The 16,575-nt window shown below is 45.2% G+C and overlaps 1 protein-coding gene across 2 annotated transcripts in view; it reads right to left on the reverse strand.

The window, feature by feature from the left end:
• The window catches only part of hif1aa (hypoxia inducible factor 1 subunit alpha a), an 84,840-nt gene that overhangs the window by 17,877 nt on the left and 50,388 nt on the right, over window positions 1–16,575 (reverse strand). For both annotated transcript variants that reach the window (XM_068038780.1, XM_068038781.1), the window contains exon 5: window positions 1,537–1,649. In XM_068038780.1, coding sequence (XP_067894881.1) covers window positions 1,537–1,649 — 113 coding nt within the window. The remainder of the gene's footprint in view (window positions 1–1,536; window positions 1,650–16,575) is intronic.

Genomic DNA, 16,575 nt, shown 5'->3' on the forward strand with positions numbered 1-16,575 from the left:
CTGTTTTTATCTCAGATTTCCAGCATCTGCAGTATTTTGCTTTTGCTTTAGAGAATAATGGAAGGGTCCTACTGCCTTCCCAGCTGAAACCACATAGCCCAGTTCAGGTTAGGGATTAAATCTGGGCCATTTGAATCTATATTAATCAGCAGTACCATGCTAGTCTATATAATTACAATTGTTTAAAAAAAGTGATCTATGGTTTTAATTTTTAATCCAGAACATGAGCTGGATCTACAATGGAGACTTAACTAGCCACAGGCAAGAGATGTTAGTTTTATGGAGTAGTGCTGGTTTACAGTAATGTTTTGTACGTAAATTCAATTTAATTCATTTGTATTGAAATTTCTTTAAATTATGTGACATTAATGTCTGTAAATTAACTTTAAACGGATTTCAATTAACTTTTTTGATAGGAACAGGAACAGACCACCCAGCCTCTCATACCTGTTTACCATTCAGTTAGATCATGGCTGATCTTTATAGCATTACAAATCTATTCCCTATTACATGGTCCTCCCAGGCCAAATTAATAACATCTTTAATTAATTATTTTCACATGTACGACTTGGTATGATGGAAGAATCTGGAGGAGAACAAGCATTTATATAGTACCCTTAACATGGAAAAATATTTCAAGCTGCTTCAAAAGTATTGAAAATGGTCACAGACATTAGGAGGGAATGACCAAAAATTTGGTCAAGAACTGGATTTTAAAGGAGGAGAGGCTGAAGGAGTTAGGGAACCAATTCCAGAAATCATATCTCAGACACCACCTTTCCAGGCTCCAAAGCCCAACTTTCAAGGAGTCTATTCTCCTAACTCATACCTCCGATACCGGAGATTGAATCGTGGGCTGCTCAACATTGCCTCCAATACTTAGATGCCATGCTTAGCAACTAGAACTGGTCTCAGTACTCAGACGCAGTTTGATTATAGTGTCATAACGTTTTCTCATTACTTCCTCTGATCTATATTCTACTGTTTTAGATATATAGTTCAATATCCAATTGGCTTTGTTGATTGCTGCTCTGCATTGGATGGAGATGTTTAGCATCTAGTCGACGAAGATTTCTAGGCCTCCTTCAGATTCATCCTGAAGATATTGCAACACCATTCCCATATGTAAATGTCGGTATTTTTCTTCTCTGTGTAACACTCAATTTGCCTGCATTAAATTTATTTTGCAATTATCCTGCCCACTTACATATCTTATCCCAATCAAAATTTCTGAACTGCCTCTTCCAATTTCACAGCTTTTTCTCTTCAACCAGTTTCTTATCTGATCTTAGGATTTACCCTTAATCGCCACAGCCGAGTTTACTTATTAGCTTTTTACCTAGAGCTTTGTCAAAACGTCTTTTGGTCTTCCAGGGTCAACCATGCCTTAGCACATACCACCATCTACAAGAAGTGTCACTTCCTCAAAGAAATCAATGTCTCAACTATGCTCATTCAAACATGCTCATTCAACAAAAATAATATTTTTTAAAACTGCTCAGATTACTGAAAGCATAGGATTAACAAACTTCTTGCCTTCCATGTTGCAGACTTGATATTGACAGTGCGGCCCCGACTTGTTAAAGTACATTTCATCCGTAGGAAGAAGTTGCGTTCAGTGTTTTGATCCTTCCCCTTCTTCAGAAGTCCTAAATTGCAGAAACCACAACCAGAGTCACTAACATGTACATGGCATTTCCAATAGAAACAATGCTGCCATGTTTTTAAAAAAAAAAGAAAATCTTTGATCGAGAAAGTAAGTAGAATTTTCTTCTTCTAGTTTGCCTTTACCAAACAGGCCAGCAATGTTTGTTTTCAACTAAGTTGCTCAAGAATGATGTGTTAAGAGTTCTCTATGTTAAATCCCAACTTTGCTGTGTTAGATTATCACAGATAGCACTTAGTTGGATTGATGCATAACTTGAACTTCCATAATAACTTAATAAAAAGACCAAAATACTGAAATAAGCAATTAGTTCAGAGATTCATTCATTGCAAAATTTATCCCTGGGATACAGAATATTTTCATGAGCAAGAGGCAATGAAGAAACCAAATGAGGCCATTTGGGTAGAACTTAAAAACAAAAAGGGGGCAATCACTTGGATGGGCGTGTACTACAGGCCTCCAAACGGTCAGGAAGAGATAGGGGAACAGATATGTAGGCAAATCTCAGAGGTGTAAAAAGAGGATAATAATAGTAGGGGATTTCAACTTCCCCAATATTAACTGGGATAGTCTTAGTGCAAAAGGCTTAAAAGGGGCGGAATTCTTAAAATGCATACAGGAGAGCTTTTTGAGTCAGTATGTAGAAAGTCCTACAAGAGAAGGGGCAGTACTGGACTTAATCCTAGGGAATGAGGCCAGTCAAGTGGTAGAAGTGTCAGTGGGGGAGCATTTCGGGGATAGTGACCATAACTGTGAGATTTAAGGTAGTTATGGAAAAGGACAAAGATGGACCAGAAATAAAGGTACTGAATTGGGGGAAGACCGATTTCAATATGATAAAACAGAATCTGGCCAAAGTTGACTGGGAGCAGCTACTTGTAGGAAAGTCGCCATCAGATCAGTTGGAGTCAAAGAGGAAGTTGAGAGAGTTCAGAACCAACATGTACCTGTTAAGGTGAAGGGTAGGACCAACAAGTCCAGGGAGCCCTGGATGTCAAGGGACATAGAGGATTGGATCAGGAAAAAAAAAAAGGAGGCTTATGGCATATCCCAAGCGCTGAAAACAGTGGAGGCACTACAGCAGTATAGAAAGTGTAGGGTGGCACTTAAAAAAAGTAATTAGGAGAGCGAAGAGGGGACATCAAAAAACACTGGCGGGCAAGATAAAGGAAAATCCCAAGGCATTTTAGAAGTATATTACGGGTAAGAGGATAACCAGGGTAAGAGTAGGGCCCATTAGGGACCACTGTGGCAATCTTTGTGTGGAGCCGGAGGACATAGGTGAGGTTTTAAGTGAATACTTTTCATCGGTGTTCACTATGGAGAAGGACAATGTAGGTGTGGAGATCAGGGAGGGGGATTGCGATATACATGAACATATTAACATTGAAAGGGAGGAAATATTAGCTGTTTCAGCGGGCTTAAAAGTGGATAAATCCTCAGGCCCAGATGAGATGTATCCCAGGCTGTTACGTGAGACAAGGGAGGAGATAGCAGGGGTTTTGACACAAATTTTCAAATCCTCTCTGGCCACAGGAGGGGTACCAGAGGACTGGAAGACAGCGAATGTGGTACCATTATTCAAGAAGGGAAGTAGGGATAAATCAGGTAATTACAGGCCAATGAGTCTAACATCAGTGGTTGGGAAAATATTGGAAAAAATTCTGAGGGACAGGATTAATCTACACTTGGAGAGGCAGGGATTAATCACGGATAGTCAGCATGGCTTTGTCAAAGGGAGATCGTGTCTAACTAACTTGATTGAATTTTTCGAGGAGGTACCTAGATGTGTCGATGAGGGTAAAGAAGTTGATGTAGTATACATGGATTTCAGTAAGGCTTTTGATAACCAATCTCCCATGCGGGACCTTAAGGCGGCAACAGCCCATGGGATCCAGGGCAATTTGGCAAACTGGATCCAAAATTGGCTTAGTGGCAGGAAGCAGAGGGTAATGGTCGAGGGCTGTTTTTGAGATTGGAAGCCTGTGACCAGTGGTGTACCACAGGGTTCGGTGCTGGGACCCTTGCTGTTTGTAGTGTACATTAATGATTTAGACGTGCATATAGAAGGTATGAGGTAATGCATTTTGGGAGGACTAACAAGGCAAGGGAATATACAATGGATGGTAGGACCCTAGGAAGTATAGAAAGTCAGAAGGACCTTGGTGGACTTGTCCATAGATCACTGGAGGCAGCAGCACAGGTGGAAAAGATGGTTCGGAAGGCAAATGGAATACTTGCCTTTATTAGCCGAGGCATAGAATATAAGAGAATGGAGGTTATGATGGAGCTATATAAAACGCTAGTTAGGCCACAGCTGGAGCACTGTGTACAGTTCTGGTCACCACACTACAGGAAGGATGTGATTGCACTGGAGATGGTGCAGAGGAGATTCACCAGGATGTTGCCTGGGCTGGAGCATTTCAGCGATGAAGAGAGACTGAAAAGGCTAGGGTTGTTTTCCTTGGAGCAGAGAAGGCTGAGGGGGGACATGATTGAGCTGTACAAATTATGAGGGGCATTGATAAGATAGATAAGAAGAAACTTTTTCCTTTAGCGAGTGGTCAAGAACCAGGGGGCATAGATTTAGGGTAAGGGGCAGGAGGTTTAGGGGGATTTGAGGAAGCATTTTTATCACCCAGAGGGTGGTTGGAATCTGGAACACACTGCCTGAAGAGGTGGTGGAGGCAGGAACCCTCAACATTTAAGAAATATTTAGATGAGCATTTGAAACACCACAGCATACAAGGCTACGGGCCAAGTGCAGGAATATGGGATTAGAATAGTTGGGTGCTGTATGGCCGGCACAGATACGATGGGCCGAAGGGCCTGTTTCTGTGCTGTATAACTCTATGACAAAGAAAAAGGAAGCATTTGTAAGGGCTGGAAGGCTAGGAACAGACGAAGCACTTGAGGAATATAAAGACAGTAGGAAGGAACTTAAGCAAGGAGTTAGGAGGGCTAATGTGGCAGGGGGATGGGAACCAATTGAGGTCAGTTGACAGTAAGGAGGTAGTAACAAAAGCCTGTAAGGAACTAGATAATGAAGTCAGTGTGACTAAGGGGAAGAGCAGGCAGGGAGCAGATGATGAATATAAAGGGACTGGTGGTCTGAGGTGCATTTGTTTTAATGCAAGAAGTGTAGTAGGTAAGGCAGATGAACTTAGGGCTTGGATTAGTACCTGGGAGTATGATGTTATTGCTATTACTGAGACTTGGTTGAGGGAAGGGCATGATTGGCAACTAAATATCCCAGGATATCGATGCTTCAGGCGGGATAGAGAGGGAGGTAAAAGGGGTGGAGGAATTGCATTACTGGTCAAAGAGGATATCACAGCTGTGCTGAAGGAGGGCACTATGGAGGACTCGAGCAGTGAGGCAATATGGACAGAACTCAGAAATAGGAAGGGTGCGGTAACAATGTTGGGGCTGTACTACAGGTCTCCCAACAGCGAGCGTGAGATAGAGGTACAAATATGTAAACAGATTATGGAAAGATGTAGGAGCAACAGGGTGGTGGTGATAGGAGATTTTAATTTTCCCAACATTGACTGGGATTCACTTAGTGTTAGAGGTCTAGATGGAGCAGAATTTGTAAGGAGCATCCAGGAGGGTTTTCTAGAGCAGTATGTAAATAGTCCAACTTGGGAAGGGGCCATACTGGACCTGGTGTTGGGGAATGAGCCCGGCCAGGTGGTTGAAGTTTCAGTAGGGGACTACTTTGGGAATAGTGATCACAATTCCGTAAGCTTTAAAAGACTCATGGACAAAGACGAGAGTGGTCCTAAAGGAAGAGTGCTAAATTGGGGGAAGGCCAACTATACCAAAATTCGGCAGGAGCTGGGGAATGTAGATTGGGAGCAGCTGTTTGAAGGTAAATCCACATGTGATATGTGGGAGGCTTTTAAAGAGAGGTTGATTAGCGTGCAGGAGAGACATGTTCCTGTGAAAATGAAGGATAGAAATGGCAAGATTAGGGAACCATGGATGATAGGTGAAATTGTGAGACTAGCTAAGAGGAAAAAGGAAGCATACATAAGGTCTAGGCGGCTGATGAAAGACGAAGCTTTGAAAGAATATCGGGAATGTGGGACCAATCTGAAACGAGGAATTAAGAGGGCTAAAAGGGGTAATGAAATATCTTTAGCAAACAGGGTTAAAGAAAATCCCAAAGCCTTTTATTCATATATAAGGAGAAAGAGGGTAACTAGAGAAAGGATTGGCCCACTGAAGGACAAAGGAGGAATGTTATGCTTGGACTCAGAGAAAATGGGTGAGATTCTAAACGAGTACTTTGCATCGGTATTCACCGAGGAGAGGGACATGACGGATGTTGAGGTTAGGAACAGATGTTTGATTACACTAGGTCAAGTCGGCATAAGGAGGGAGGAAGTGTTGGGTATTCTAAAGGGCATTAAGGTGGACAAGTCCCCAGGTCCGGATGGGATCTATCCCAGGTTACTGAGGGAAGCAAGAGAGGAAATAGCTGGGGCCTTAACAGATATCTTTGCAGCATCCTGAAACACGGGTGAGGTCCCGGAGGACTGGAGAATTGCTAATGTTGTCCCCTTGTTTAAGAAGGGTAGCAGGGATAATCCAGGTAATTATAGACCGGTGAGCCTGACGTCAGTGGTAGGGAAGCTGCTGGAGAAGATACTGAGGGATAGGATCTATTCCCATTTGAAAGAAAATGGGCTTATCAGTGATAGGCAACATGGTTTTGTGCAGGGAAGGTCATGTCTTACCGACTTAATAGAATTCTTTGAGGAAGTGACAAAGTTGATTGATGAGGGAAGGGCTGTAGATGTCATATATATGGACTTCAGTAAGACGTTTGATAAGGTTCCCCATGGCAGGCTGATGGAGAAAGTGAAGGCGCATGGGGTCCAAGGTGTACTAGCTAGATGGATAAAGAACTGGCTGGGCAACAGGAGACAGAGAGTAGCAGTAGAAGGGAGTTTCTCAAAATGGAGACGTGTGACCAGTGGTGTTCCACAGGGATCCGTGCTGGGACCACTGTTGTTTGTGATATACATTAATGATTTGGAGGAAAGTATAGGTGGACTGATTAGCAAGTTTGCAGACGACACTAAGATTGGTGGAGTAGCAGATAGTGAAGGGGACTGTCAGAGAATACAGCAGAATATAGATAGATTGGAGAGTTGGGCAGAGAAATGGCAGATGGAGTTCAATCAGGGCAAATGTGAGGTGATGCATTTTGGAAGATCCAATTCAAGAGTGAACTATACAGTAAATGGAAAAGTCCTGGGGAAAATTGATGTCCAGAGAGATTTGGGTGTTCAGGTCCACTGTTCCCTGAAGGTGGCAATGCAGGTCAATAGAGTGGTCAAGAAGGCATACGGCATGCTTTCCTTCATCGGACGGGGTATTGAGTACAAGAGTTGGCAGGTCATGTTACAGTTGTATAGGACTTTGGTTCGGCCACATTTGGAATACTGCGTGCAGTTCTGGTCGCCACATTACCAAAAGGATGTGGATGCTTTGGAGAGGGTGCAGAGGAGGTTCACCAGGATGTTGCCTGGTATGGAGGGCGCTAGCTATGAAGAGAGGTTGAGTAGATTAGGATTATTTTCATTAGAAAGACGGAGGTTGAGGGGGGACCTGATTGAGGTATCTAGACAGATACATGAATGGGCAGGAAGAAAAGAGATACAGAACCTTAGAAAATAGGCGACATGTTTAGAGAGGGGAACTGGATCGGCGCAGGCTTGGAGGGCCGAAGGGCCTGTTCCTGTGCTGTAATTATCTTTGTTCTTTTAAAAGGGGTCATGAAAAGTCATTGTCAAACAGGATTAAGGAAAATCCCAAGGCTTTTTACACATATATAAAGAGCAAGACGGTAACCAGGGAAAGGGTTGGCCCACTCAAGGACAGAGATGGGAATCTATGTGTGGAGCCAGAGGAAATGGGCAAGGTGCTAAATGAGTACTTTGCATCAGTATTCACCAAAGAGAAGGACTTGGTGGATGATGAGCCTAGGGAAGGGAGTGCAGACAGTCTCAGTCATCTCATTATCAAAAAGGAGGTGGTGTTGGGTGTCTTGCAAAGCATTAAGGTAGATAAGTCCCCAGGGCCTGGTGGGATCTACCCTAGAATACTGAGGGAGGCAAGGGAAGAAATTGCTGGGGCCTTGACAGAAATCTTTGCATCCTCACTGGCTACAGGTGAGGTCCCAGAGGACTGGAGAATAGCCAATGTTGTGCCTTTGTTTAAGAAGGGTAGCAAGGATAATCCAGGAAATTATAGGCCGGTGAGCCTTATGTCAGTGGTAGGGAAATTATTAGAGAGGATTCTTCGGGACAGGATATACTCCCATTTGGAAACAAACAAACTTATTAGCGAGAGACAGCATGGTTTTGTGAAGGGGAGGTCGTGTCTTACTAATTTGATTGAGTTTTTTGAGGAAGTGACGAAGATGATTGATGAAGGAAGGGCGGTGGATGTTATCTATATGGCCTTTAGTAAAGCCTTTGACAAGGTCCCGCATGGCAGACTGGTACAAAAGGTGAAGTCACATGGGATCAGAGGTGAGCTGGCAAGATGGATACAGAACTGGCTCGGTCATAGAAGACAGAGGGTATCAGTGGATGGGTGTTTTTCTGAATGGAGGGATGTGGCTAGTGGTGTTCTGCAGGGATCAGTGCTGGGACCTTTGCTGTTTGTAGTATATATAAATGAGTTGGAGGAAAATATAGCTGGTCTGATTAGTAAGTTTGCGGACGACACAAAGGTTGGTGGAGTTGCGGATAATGATGAGGATTGTCAGAGGATACAGATCGGTTGGAGACTTGGGCGGAAAAATGGCAGATGGAGTTTAATCCGGACAAATGTGAGGTAATGCATTTTGGAAGGTCTAATGCAGGTGGGAGGTATATAGTAAATGGCAGAAACATTAGGAGTATTGACAGGCAGAGAGATCTGGGCGTACAGGTCCACAGGTCACAAAGTGGCAACGCAGGTGGATAAGGTAGTCAAGAAGGCATATGGCATGCTTGCCTTCATTGGTTGGGGCCCATATCCCTCTATTCATGTTGCAGCTGTACAGAACCTTAGTTAGGCCGCACTTAGAATATTGCGTGCAATTCTGGTCGCCACACGACCAGAAGGACGTGGAGGCTTTGGAGAGGGTACAGAGGAGGTTTACCAGGATGTTGCCTGGTCTGGAGGGCATTAGCTATGAGGAGAGGTTGGAAAAACTCGGATTGTTTTCACTGGAACGACGGAGGTGGAGGGGCGACATGATAGAGGTTTACAAAGTTATGAGCGGCATGGACAGAGTGGATAGTCAGAAGCTTTTTCCCAGGGTGGAAGAGTCAGTTACTAGGGGACATAGGTTTAAGGTGTGAGGGGCAAAGTTTAGAGGGGATGTGCGAGGCAAATTTTTATTTTTTTTAAACAGAGGGTGGCGAGTGCCTGGAACTTGCTGCCAGGGGAGGTGGTGGAAGCAGATACGATAGCGACGTTTAAGAGACATCTTGACAAATATATGAATGGGAAGGGAATAGAGGGATATGGGCCCCAGAAGTGCAGAAGGTGTTACTTTAGGCAGGCATCAAGATTGGCGCAGGCTTGGAGGGCCGAATGGCCTGTTCCTGTGCTGTACTGTTCTTTCTTCTTTGTTGACATATATAATTAGAGATGCTGATGCAGGAACCCTATATGCATACAAGTAGATAACATTTACACCAATACCTAGATGCTAAAAATGAGCACAATTATTTCTATTTCAGTTTAAACCAATCAACTAATTAGATAAGATCCAGTCTTCAACATGGTCTGCATTTTGAGACTGTGCCCAAGTTAAATTCATATCAAGAAACTTTGCCATTTGGTTTGTCAAAAAAAATCATGTATTTGGATGACTTAACTCGGTTGCAATGCTAACTTTTGTTTTGACCTTAATCTGACTTGGGGCCATCATAAACATGTGTAGCCACAGTTCTTCCAGAAATTTAAAGTTCATAATTCTCTCATAATCAATCTGATCTGTTGTCCCACAGCTCTCCCACATACCCACACGATTCTAGAGGCTGGACCTGCTATATAACAGAAAAGAAACTGAACAAAATCACTTTGCTGCTCACAAACATCGGCTCTCACTAGTATGCATTGAGCTCCAGCAATCCTATTGGTAACACATTGTTATCTCTATTAATCTGCTAACTTTAACTCTAGAGCCATAGAAAAATTACAGCACAGAAGGAGGCCATTCAGCCCATCATGACTGCGTTGGCCGAAAAAACTGGCTGCCCAATCTAATCCCACCTTTCAGCACCTGGTCCGTAGCCTTGCAGGTTATAGCATGTCGGGTGCATGTCCAGGTACCTTTTAAAAGAGTTGAGAGGTTCTGCCTCCACCACTGTTCCTGGCAGTAAATTCCAGACACCCATCACCTTCTTCGTAAAAAGGTTTTTCCTCATGTCCCCTCTAATCCTTCTACCAATCACCTTAAATCTGTGCCCTCTGGTAATTGACCTCTCTGCTAGGGGAAATAAGCCCTTCCTCTCTATTCTATGTAGGCTCCTCATAATTTTGCACACCTCAATTAAGTCACCCTCAGCCTCCTCTGTTCTAAGGAAAACAACCCTAGCCGATCCAATCTTCCCACATAGCTATAACTTTCAAGCCCTGGCAACGTGCTTGTAAATCTCCTCTGTATTCTTCCCAGAGCCATTATGTCCTTCCTGTAATGTGGTGACCAGAATGGTATGCAATACTCCAGTTGTGGCCTAACCAGCAATTAATAATAGTTCCAGCATTCCATACTTGCTATTGTACTCTATCTACTTTGGCCTCCTTGTCTCGAGAGACAATGGGTAAGCGCCTGGAGGTGGTCAGTGGTTTGTGAAGCAGCGCCTGGAGCGACTATAAAAGGCCAATTCTAGAGTGACATACTCTTCCACAGGTGCTGCAGATAAAATTGGATGTCAAGGCTGTTACACAGTTGGCTCTCCCCTTGCACTTCTGTCTTTTTTCCTGCCAACAGCTAAGTCTCTTCGACTCGCCACTCTTTAGCCCCGCCTTTATGGCTGTCCGCCAGCTCTGGCAATCACTGGCAACTGACTCCCACGACTTGCAATCAATGTCACAGGACTTCATGTCACATTTGCAGACGTCTTTAAAGCGGAGATATGGACGGCCGGTGGGTCTGATACCAGTGACGAGCTCACTGTACAATGTGCCCTTGGGGATCCTGCCATCTTCCATGTGGCTCACATGGCCAAGCCATCTCAAGCGCCACTGCCTCAGTAGGGTGTATAAGCTGGGGGTGTTGGCCGCCTCGAGGATTTCTGTGTTGGAGATACGGTCCTGCCACCTGATGCCAAGGGTTCTCCGGAGGCAGCGAAGATGGAATGCATTGAGACGTTGCTCTTGGCTGACATACGTTGTCCAGGTCTCGCTGCCGTAGAGCAAGGTACTGAGGACACAGGTTTGCTACACTCTGACTTTTGTGTTCCGTGTCAATGCATCATTTTCCCACACTCTCTTGGCCAGTCTGGACATAGCAGCGGACGCCTTTCCCATGCGCTTGTTGATTTCTGCATCGAGAGACAGGTTACTGGTGATAGTTGAGCCTAGGTAGGTGAACTCTTGAACCACTTCCAGAGCATGGTCGCCAATATTGATGGATGGAGCATTTCCGACGTCCTGTCCCATGATGTTCATTTTCTTGAGGCTGATGGTTAGGCCAAATTCGTTGCAGGCAGCCGCAATCCTATCGATGAGTCTCTGCAGACACTCTTCTGTGTGGGACGTTACTGCAGCATCGTCAGCAAAGAGGAGTTCCCTGATGAGGACCTTCCGTACTTTGGTCTTCGGGTTGAACCACCTGCCATCTGAACTTGTGTGGAGGAAAATTCCTTCTTCTGAAGACTTGAACCCGTGAGAGCAGCAGGGAGAAGATCCCAAACAGTGTAGGTGCGAGAACACAGCCCTGTTTTACGCCACTCAGGGTAGGAAAGGGGTCTGATGAGACGCCGCTATGCTGAATTGTGCCTTTCATGTTGTCATGGAATGAGGTGATGATACTTAGTAGCTTTGGTGGACATATGATCTTTGCTAGTAGTTTGAAGAGACCACGTCTGCTGACGAGGTCAAAGGCTTTGGTGAGATCTATGAAAGCAACGTAGAGGGGCATCCGAAGAAGGGTCACTGACCCGAAACGTTAACTCTGCTTCTCTTTCCACAGATGCTGCCAGACCTGCTGAGTGGTTTCAGCATTTCTTGTTTTTATTTCAGATTTCCAGCATCCGCAGTATTTTGCTTTTATTGTAGAGGGGCATCTGTTGTTCGCGGCATTTCTCCTGTAGCTAGCGAAGGGAGAACAGCATGTCAATGGTGGATCTCTCTACTCGAAAGCCACACTGTGCCTCAGGGTAGACACACTCAGCCAGTTTCTGGAGCCTGTTTAAAACTACTCGAGCGAAGACTTTCCCCACTATGCTGAGCAGGGAGATTCCACGGTACTTGTTGCAGTCACCCTTGTTCTTAGAGGGTGATGATATTGGCATCGCTCATGTCCTGTGGTACTGCTCCCTCATCCCAGCACAGGCAAAGCAGTTCATGGAGTGCTGAGAGTATAGCAGGCTTGGCACTCTTGATTATTTCAGGGGTAATGCCATCCTTCCCGGGGGCTTTTCTACAGGCTAGAGAATCAATGGCATCACAGTTCCGAATCTGTTGGCTGTTCGTTCAGCTTATCCATGACTGGCAGAGACTGGGCTGCATTGAGGGCGGTCTCAGTGACATCATTTTCCCTGGAGTACAGTTCTAGGTAGTGCTTCACCCAGCGGTCCATTGCTTGCGTTGGTCAGTGATCGTGTCCCCTGATTTAGACTTGAGGGGGTCGATTTTTCTGATGGTTTGCCCAAAAGCTCTCTTCATGCCATCATAAAATCCTCTGATGTTTCCGCTGTCGGAGGCCAGCTGAATACGACTGCATAGGTGTTGCCAGTAGTCATTTGTGCAGCGCTTCTGGCTGCTTCAAGTGCTACGGATGTTAACTCGCTGGGGGCTTTCTTGTAGTTCAACAGTGCAATGCGCTTAGCGGCTCTTCAAAGTGAGATTGAAACCAGTCTGCATTCTGCTTCACATGTTTGCCATAGGTGGTCACTGCTGAGTCATAGATGGAGTCTCTGATGTGGGCCCACTTGGTCTCTGCATCCCCTATAGGAGTGTTTTGAAGGGCTTTTTCAAGTGAATTTAGAATCTTATGTAACAGCTGTGGATAAGAAATTCAGGCGGCCCTTCTGCTTGGAGTGATGCAGCTTCTTTGGTTTCATTGTAACCTTGCTGCACACCAGGGAGTGGTTGGTGAAGCAGTCCGCACTGTGGAAGCTGCGTATGATTTGAACGCTGTTTAAAGAGACTCGCCTTGTGACAATGAGGTCCAGCTGGTGCCAACGTGATCTTGGGTGCCTCATGAAACCTGGTGACAGGGTTTAGTATGAAAGAACGAGTTGATGATGCAGAGGTTGTGATAGGTACACAACTCCAGCAGTCTCTGTCCATTTTCATTCATCCTTCCAATGCCGTAGCGCCCAAGGCAGCAGGGCCATGAGTCATGGTCAGCCCCAACCCTGGCGTTAAAGTCCCCCAGCAGGAACAAATGTTTGGTATTGGGAATGCTACTAATGATATTATGGACTTCCTCATAGAACTGGTCTTTAACTTCAGGTGGGGAGCAGAGTGTTGGAGCATAGATGCTGAGTAGGTGTATTGGACCAGAGGCGGTGAGCAGTCGGATGGACAGTATGCATTCCGAGCCATTTGAAGGTGGCTCTATCATGCTGAGCAAAGAGTTTCTGATGGCAAAGCCCACTCCATGCTGCCTTGGTTCTTCAGGATCCCTACCCTGCCAGAAGGTGTAGGCTTGCTCTCTGAGATCCGCTCACAGGGAGGCCTGTCTCCTGAAGTGCTGCAATGTCCACATTGAGTCTACTGAGCTCGTTATTAATGATGACGGTCTTCCGAGAATCGTTGATTTGTGTAAGGTCTTCCGACAGGCCAGGACACATAGTTCTGACCTTCCAGCTTGCAAAGCGAAGGGCTGGTACCTTCTTTCTTTTTTTTGTTGTGCTGTTTGGTGCGGTGTTACAGTCCACTTGTTGGGCAATGACCCTGAGCTCCAAGCACCCATTGAAGCAGGTGGACTGTGGCGGGACAGAACCTTACTGACAGGGGGCTGCCGGTTTGAGGCGGGCAGTAGCTGTCCAGTGAGATGCGATGACCTCTCCCACCGACAAAGGCAACCAGTGGTGCACAATCTCTACACCAATTGAGCTGGACTTATAACCCGTAACTGCTGCCTTCCGTGTTGTTTTGGTTGCTGTGAGGGGACGATGGAGTGACCTCTCCATGGCGCATGCCTGGGCGGATGTACGGAGGTTGAGTTGCCCAAGTGTCAAAACCCCCGCTCGGCCTTCCTGGTGGGGTCCAAAGGAGTGCAGAAGCACAACGTTTGGCACTGGTATGGAACTGCTGGAAACATGCCAAAGGTGACACATGACCGCCTTCAGGGTTCCGCTACGGATTTTCTGTTCGGGTTTACTCCCTTAACCTTGGCCTCTCCAGAGATGCCCACAAGACAGTGGGGTTGTTAGAGCCCCTGCTCAGTTATAGGAGCTAACAAGTAAGCTGTGTGATTTCATGGAGGGAAGGGGGTGCAGTGGATACCGGGAGGAGGAGGTGGCCAGAGTGTATTCTATACCTCAGCCATTAAAGGAAACCATTCCAAATGCCTTCTTCGCCACTATCTACCCGTCCTGCCGCATGCATTCCAAGGTTTCTCACTTCCTCTACCCCACTCAATATCCTCCCGTTTATTGTGTATTCCCTTGCTTTGTTTGCCCTCCCCAAATGCACTCTCTCACACTTCTCCGGATTGAATTCAATTTGCCACTATTCTGCCCACTCAACCAAACCATTGATATCTTTCTGGAGTCTACAGCTATCCTCTTCACTATCAACTACACGGCCAATTTTTGTCATCAGCAAATTTCCCAATCATGCTTCCCACATTTAAGTCCAAATCATTAATATATACCACAAACAGCAAGGGACCCAACACGGAGCCCTGTGTAATGCCACTGGAAACCACTTTCCATTCACAAAAACATCCGTCGACTACTACCCTTTGTTTCCTGTCACCGAGCCAATTTTGGATCCAACCTGCCACATTCCCCTGTATCCCATGGGCTTTCATTTTTCTGACCAGTCTGCCATACGGGACATTGTCAAATGCCTTACTAAAATCCATGTAGACCACATCTACTGCACTGCCCTCCTCAATCCTCCTTGTTGCTTCCTCAAAAAACTCAATTAAGTTAGTAACACACGAACTTCCCTTAACAAATCCATGCTGACTATCCCTGATTAATCAGTGCCTTTCTAAGTGGCAGTTTATCCTGTCTCAATGGTACAATGTTCGCAGATCTCCAATCCTTTAGCACCTCACCCGTATCCAGTGAGGATTTGAAGACGATCCTCAGCACATCCGCTATTTCCTCTCTGGCTTCCTTTAGCAACCTGGCATGCAATCCATCCAGCCCTGGCAATTTATCCATTTTCAAGGATGCCAGACCCTCTGGTACTTCCTCTCTCATTATGCTTATCCAATCTAATATTTCACACTCCTCTTTTACTACAATGTCTGCATTATCTCTCTCCTTTGTGAAGATAGAGCCAAAAGACTCAAGAAGAACCCTGCCCACATCTTCTGCATCCAAGCACAAGTTCCCTTGCACATCTCTGATGGGCCCTATGCTTTCCTTAGTTACCCTCTTGCTCTTAACGTACTGATAAAACATCTTCACGTTTTCTTTGATTTTACCTGCCAATAATTTTTCATGTCCTCTCTTAGCTTTACTAATTTCCTTTTTTTTACTTCACCACTGCACTTTCTTTACTCTTCTAGGCTTTTTTAAGCATTAAGTTTTTTTGTGATCATCTTGAGCTTTCTTTTTCTGCTTTAACTTGCCCTGTATGCTTCTAGATAACCAGGGGGCTCTAGATTTGGCTGTACCACCCTTTATCTTTGTGGGGATATGCCTGCACTGTGCCTGTAGACTCTCGCTTTTGAATGCCCACCCCCCCAGTTTGCCACTGATTTTCCTTCAAGTAGCTGTATCTAGTCCACTTTCGCCAGATCACCTCTCAGTTTCGTTAAATTTGCCTTCCCCCAATTTAGAACTTTTACTCCTGTTTTATCTTTGTCCTTTTCCATGATTATGCTAAAACTAACTGCATTATGGTCACTATCTCCAAAATGGTCACTCACTGCTACATCATCCACTTCCCCAGCTTCATTCGCCAAGACTAAATATAGAATTGCACCCCCTCACATTGGGCTTGTTACATGCTGGCTAAAAAAGTTCTCTTAGAAACATAGAAAAATAGGAGTAGGCCGTTCGGCCCTTCAAGCCTGCTCCGCCATTCAATACGATCATGGCTGATCATCCAAACTCAGTAACCTGTTCATGCTTTCTCCCTGTATCCCTTGATCCCATTAGCCCGAAGAACTACATCTAACTCTTTCTCGAATATATTTAATGTTTTGGCCTCAGCTGCTTTCTGTGGTACAGAATTCCACAGGTTCACCACTCTCTGGGTGAAGAAATCGCTCCTCATCTCAGTCCTAAATGGCTACCCCTTATCCTTAGACTGTGACCCCTGGTCCTGGACTCCCCCGCCATCGGGCACATGCTACCTGCATCTAGTCTGTCCAGTCCTGTTAGAATTTTGTAGGTTTCTATGAGATCCCCTCTCATTCTTCTAAACTCTGGCGAATACAAGCCTAATGGCCTCATTTGATGATTCATTTAGCAGGTCACCCCTCCTCATAGCTGTTACTGATTCTTTAACCAATAATGCTACACCCCCTCCTTTTT

The sequence above is a fragment of the Heterodontus francisci genome, chromosome 9 (assembly GCF_036365525.1).
Source record: "Heterodontus francisci isolate sHetFra1 chromosome 9, sHetFra1.hap1, whole genome shotgun sequence".
Taxonomy (NCBI): Eukaryota; Metazoa; Chordata; class Chondrichthyes; order Heterodontiformes; family Heterodontidae; genus Heterodontus; species Heterodontus francisci.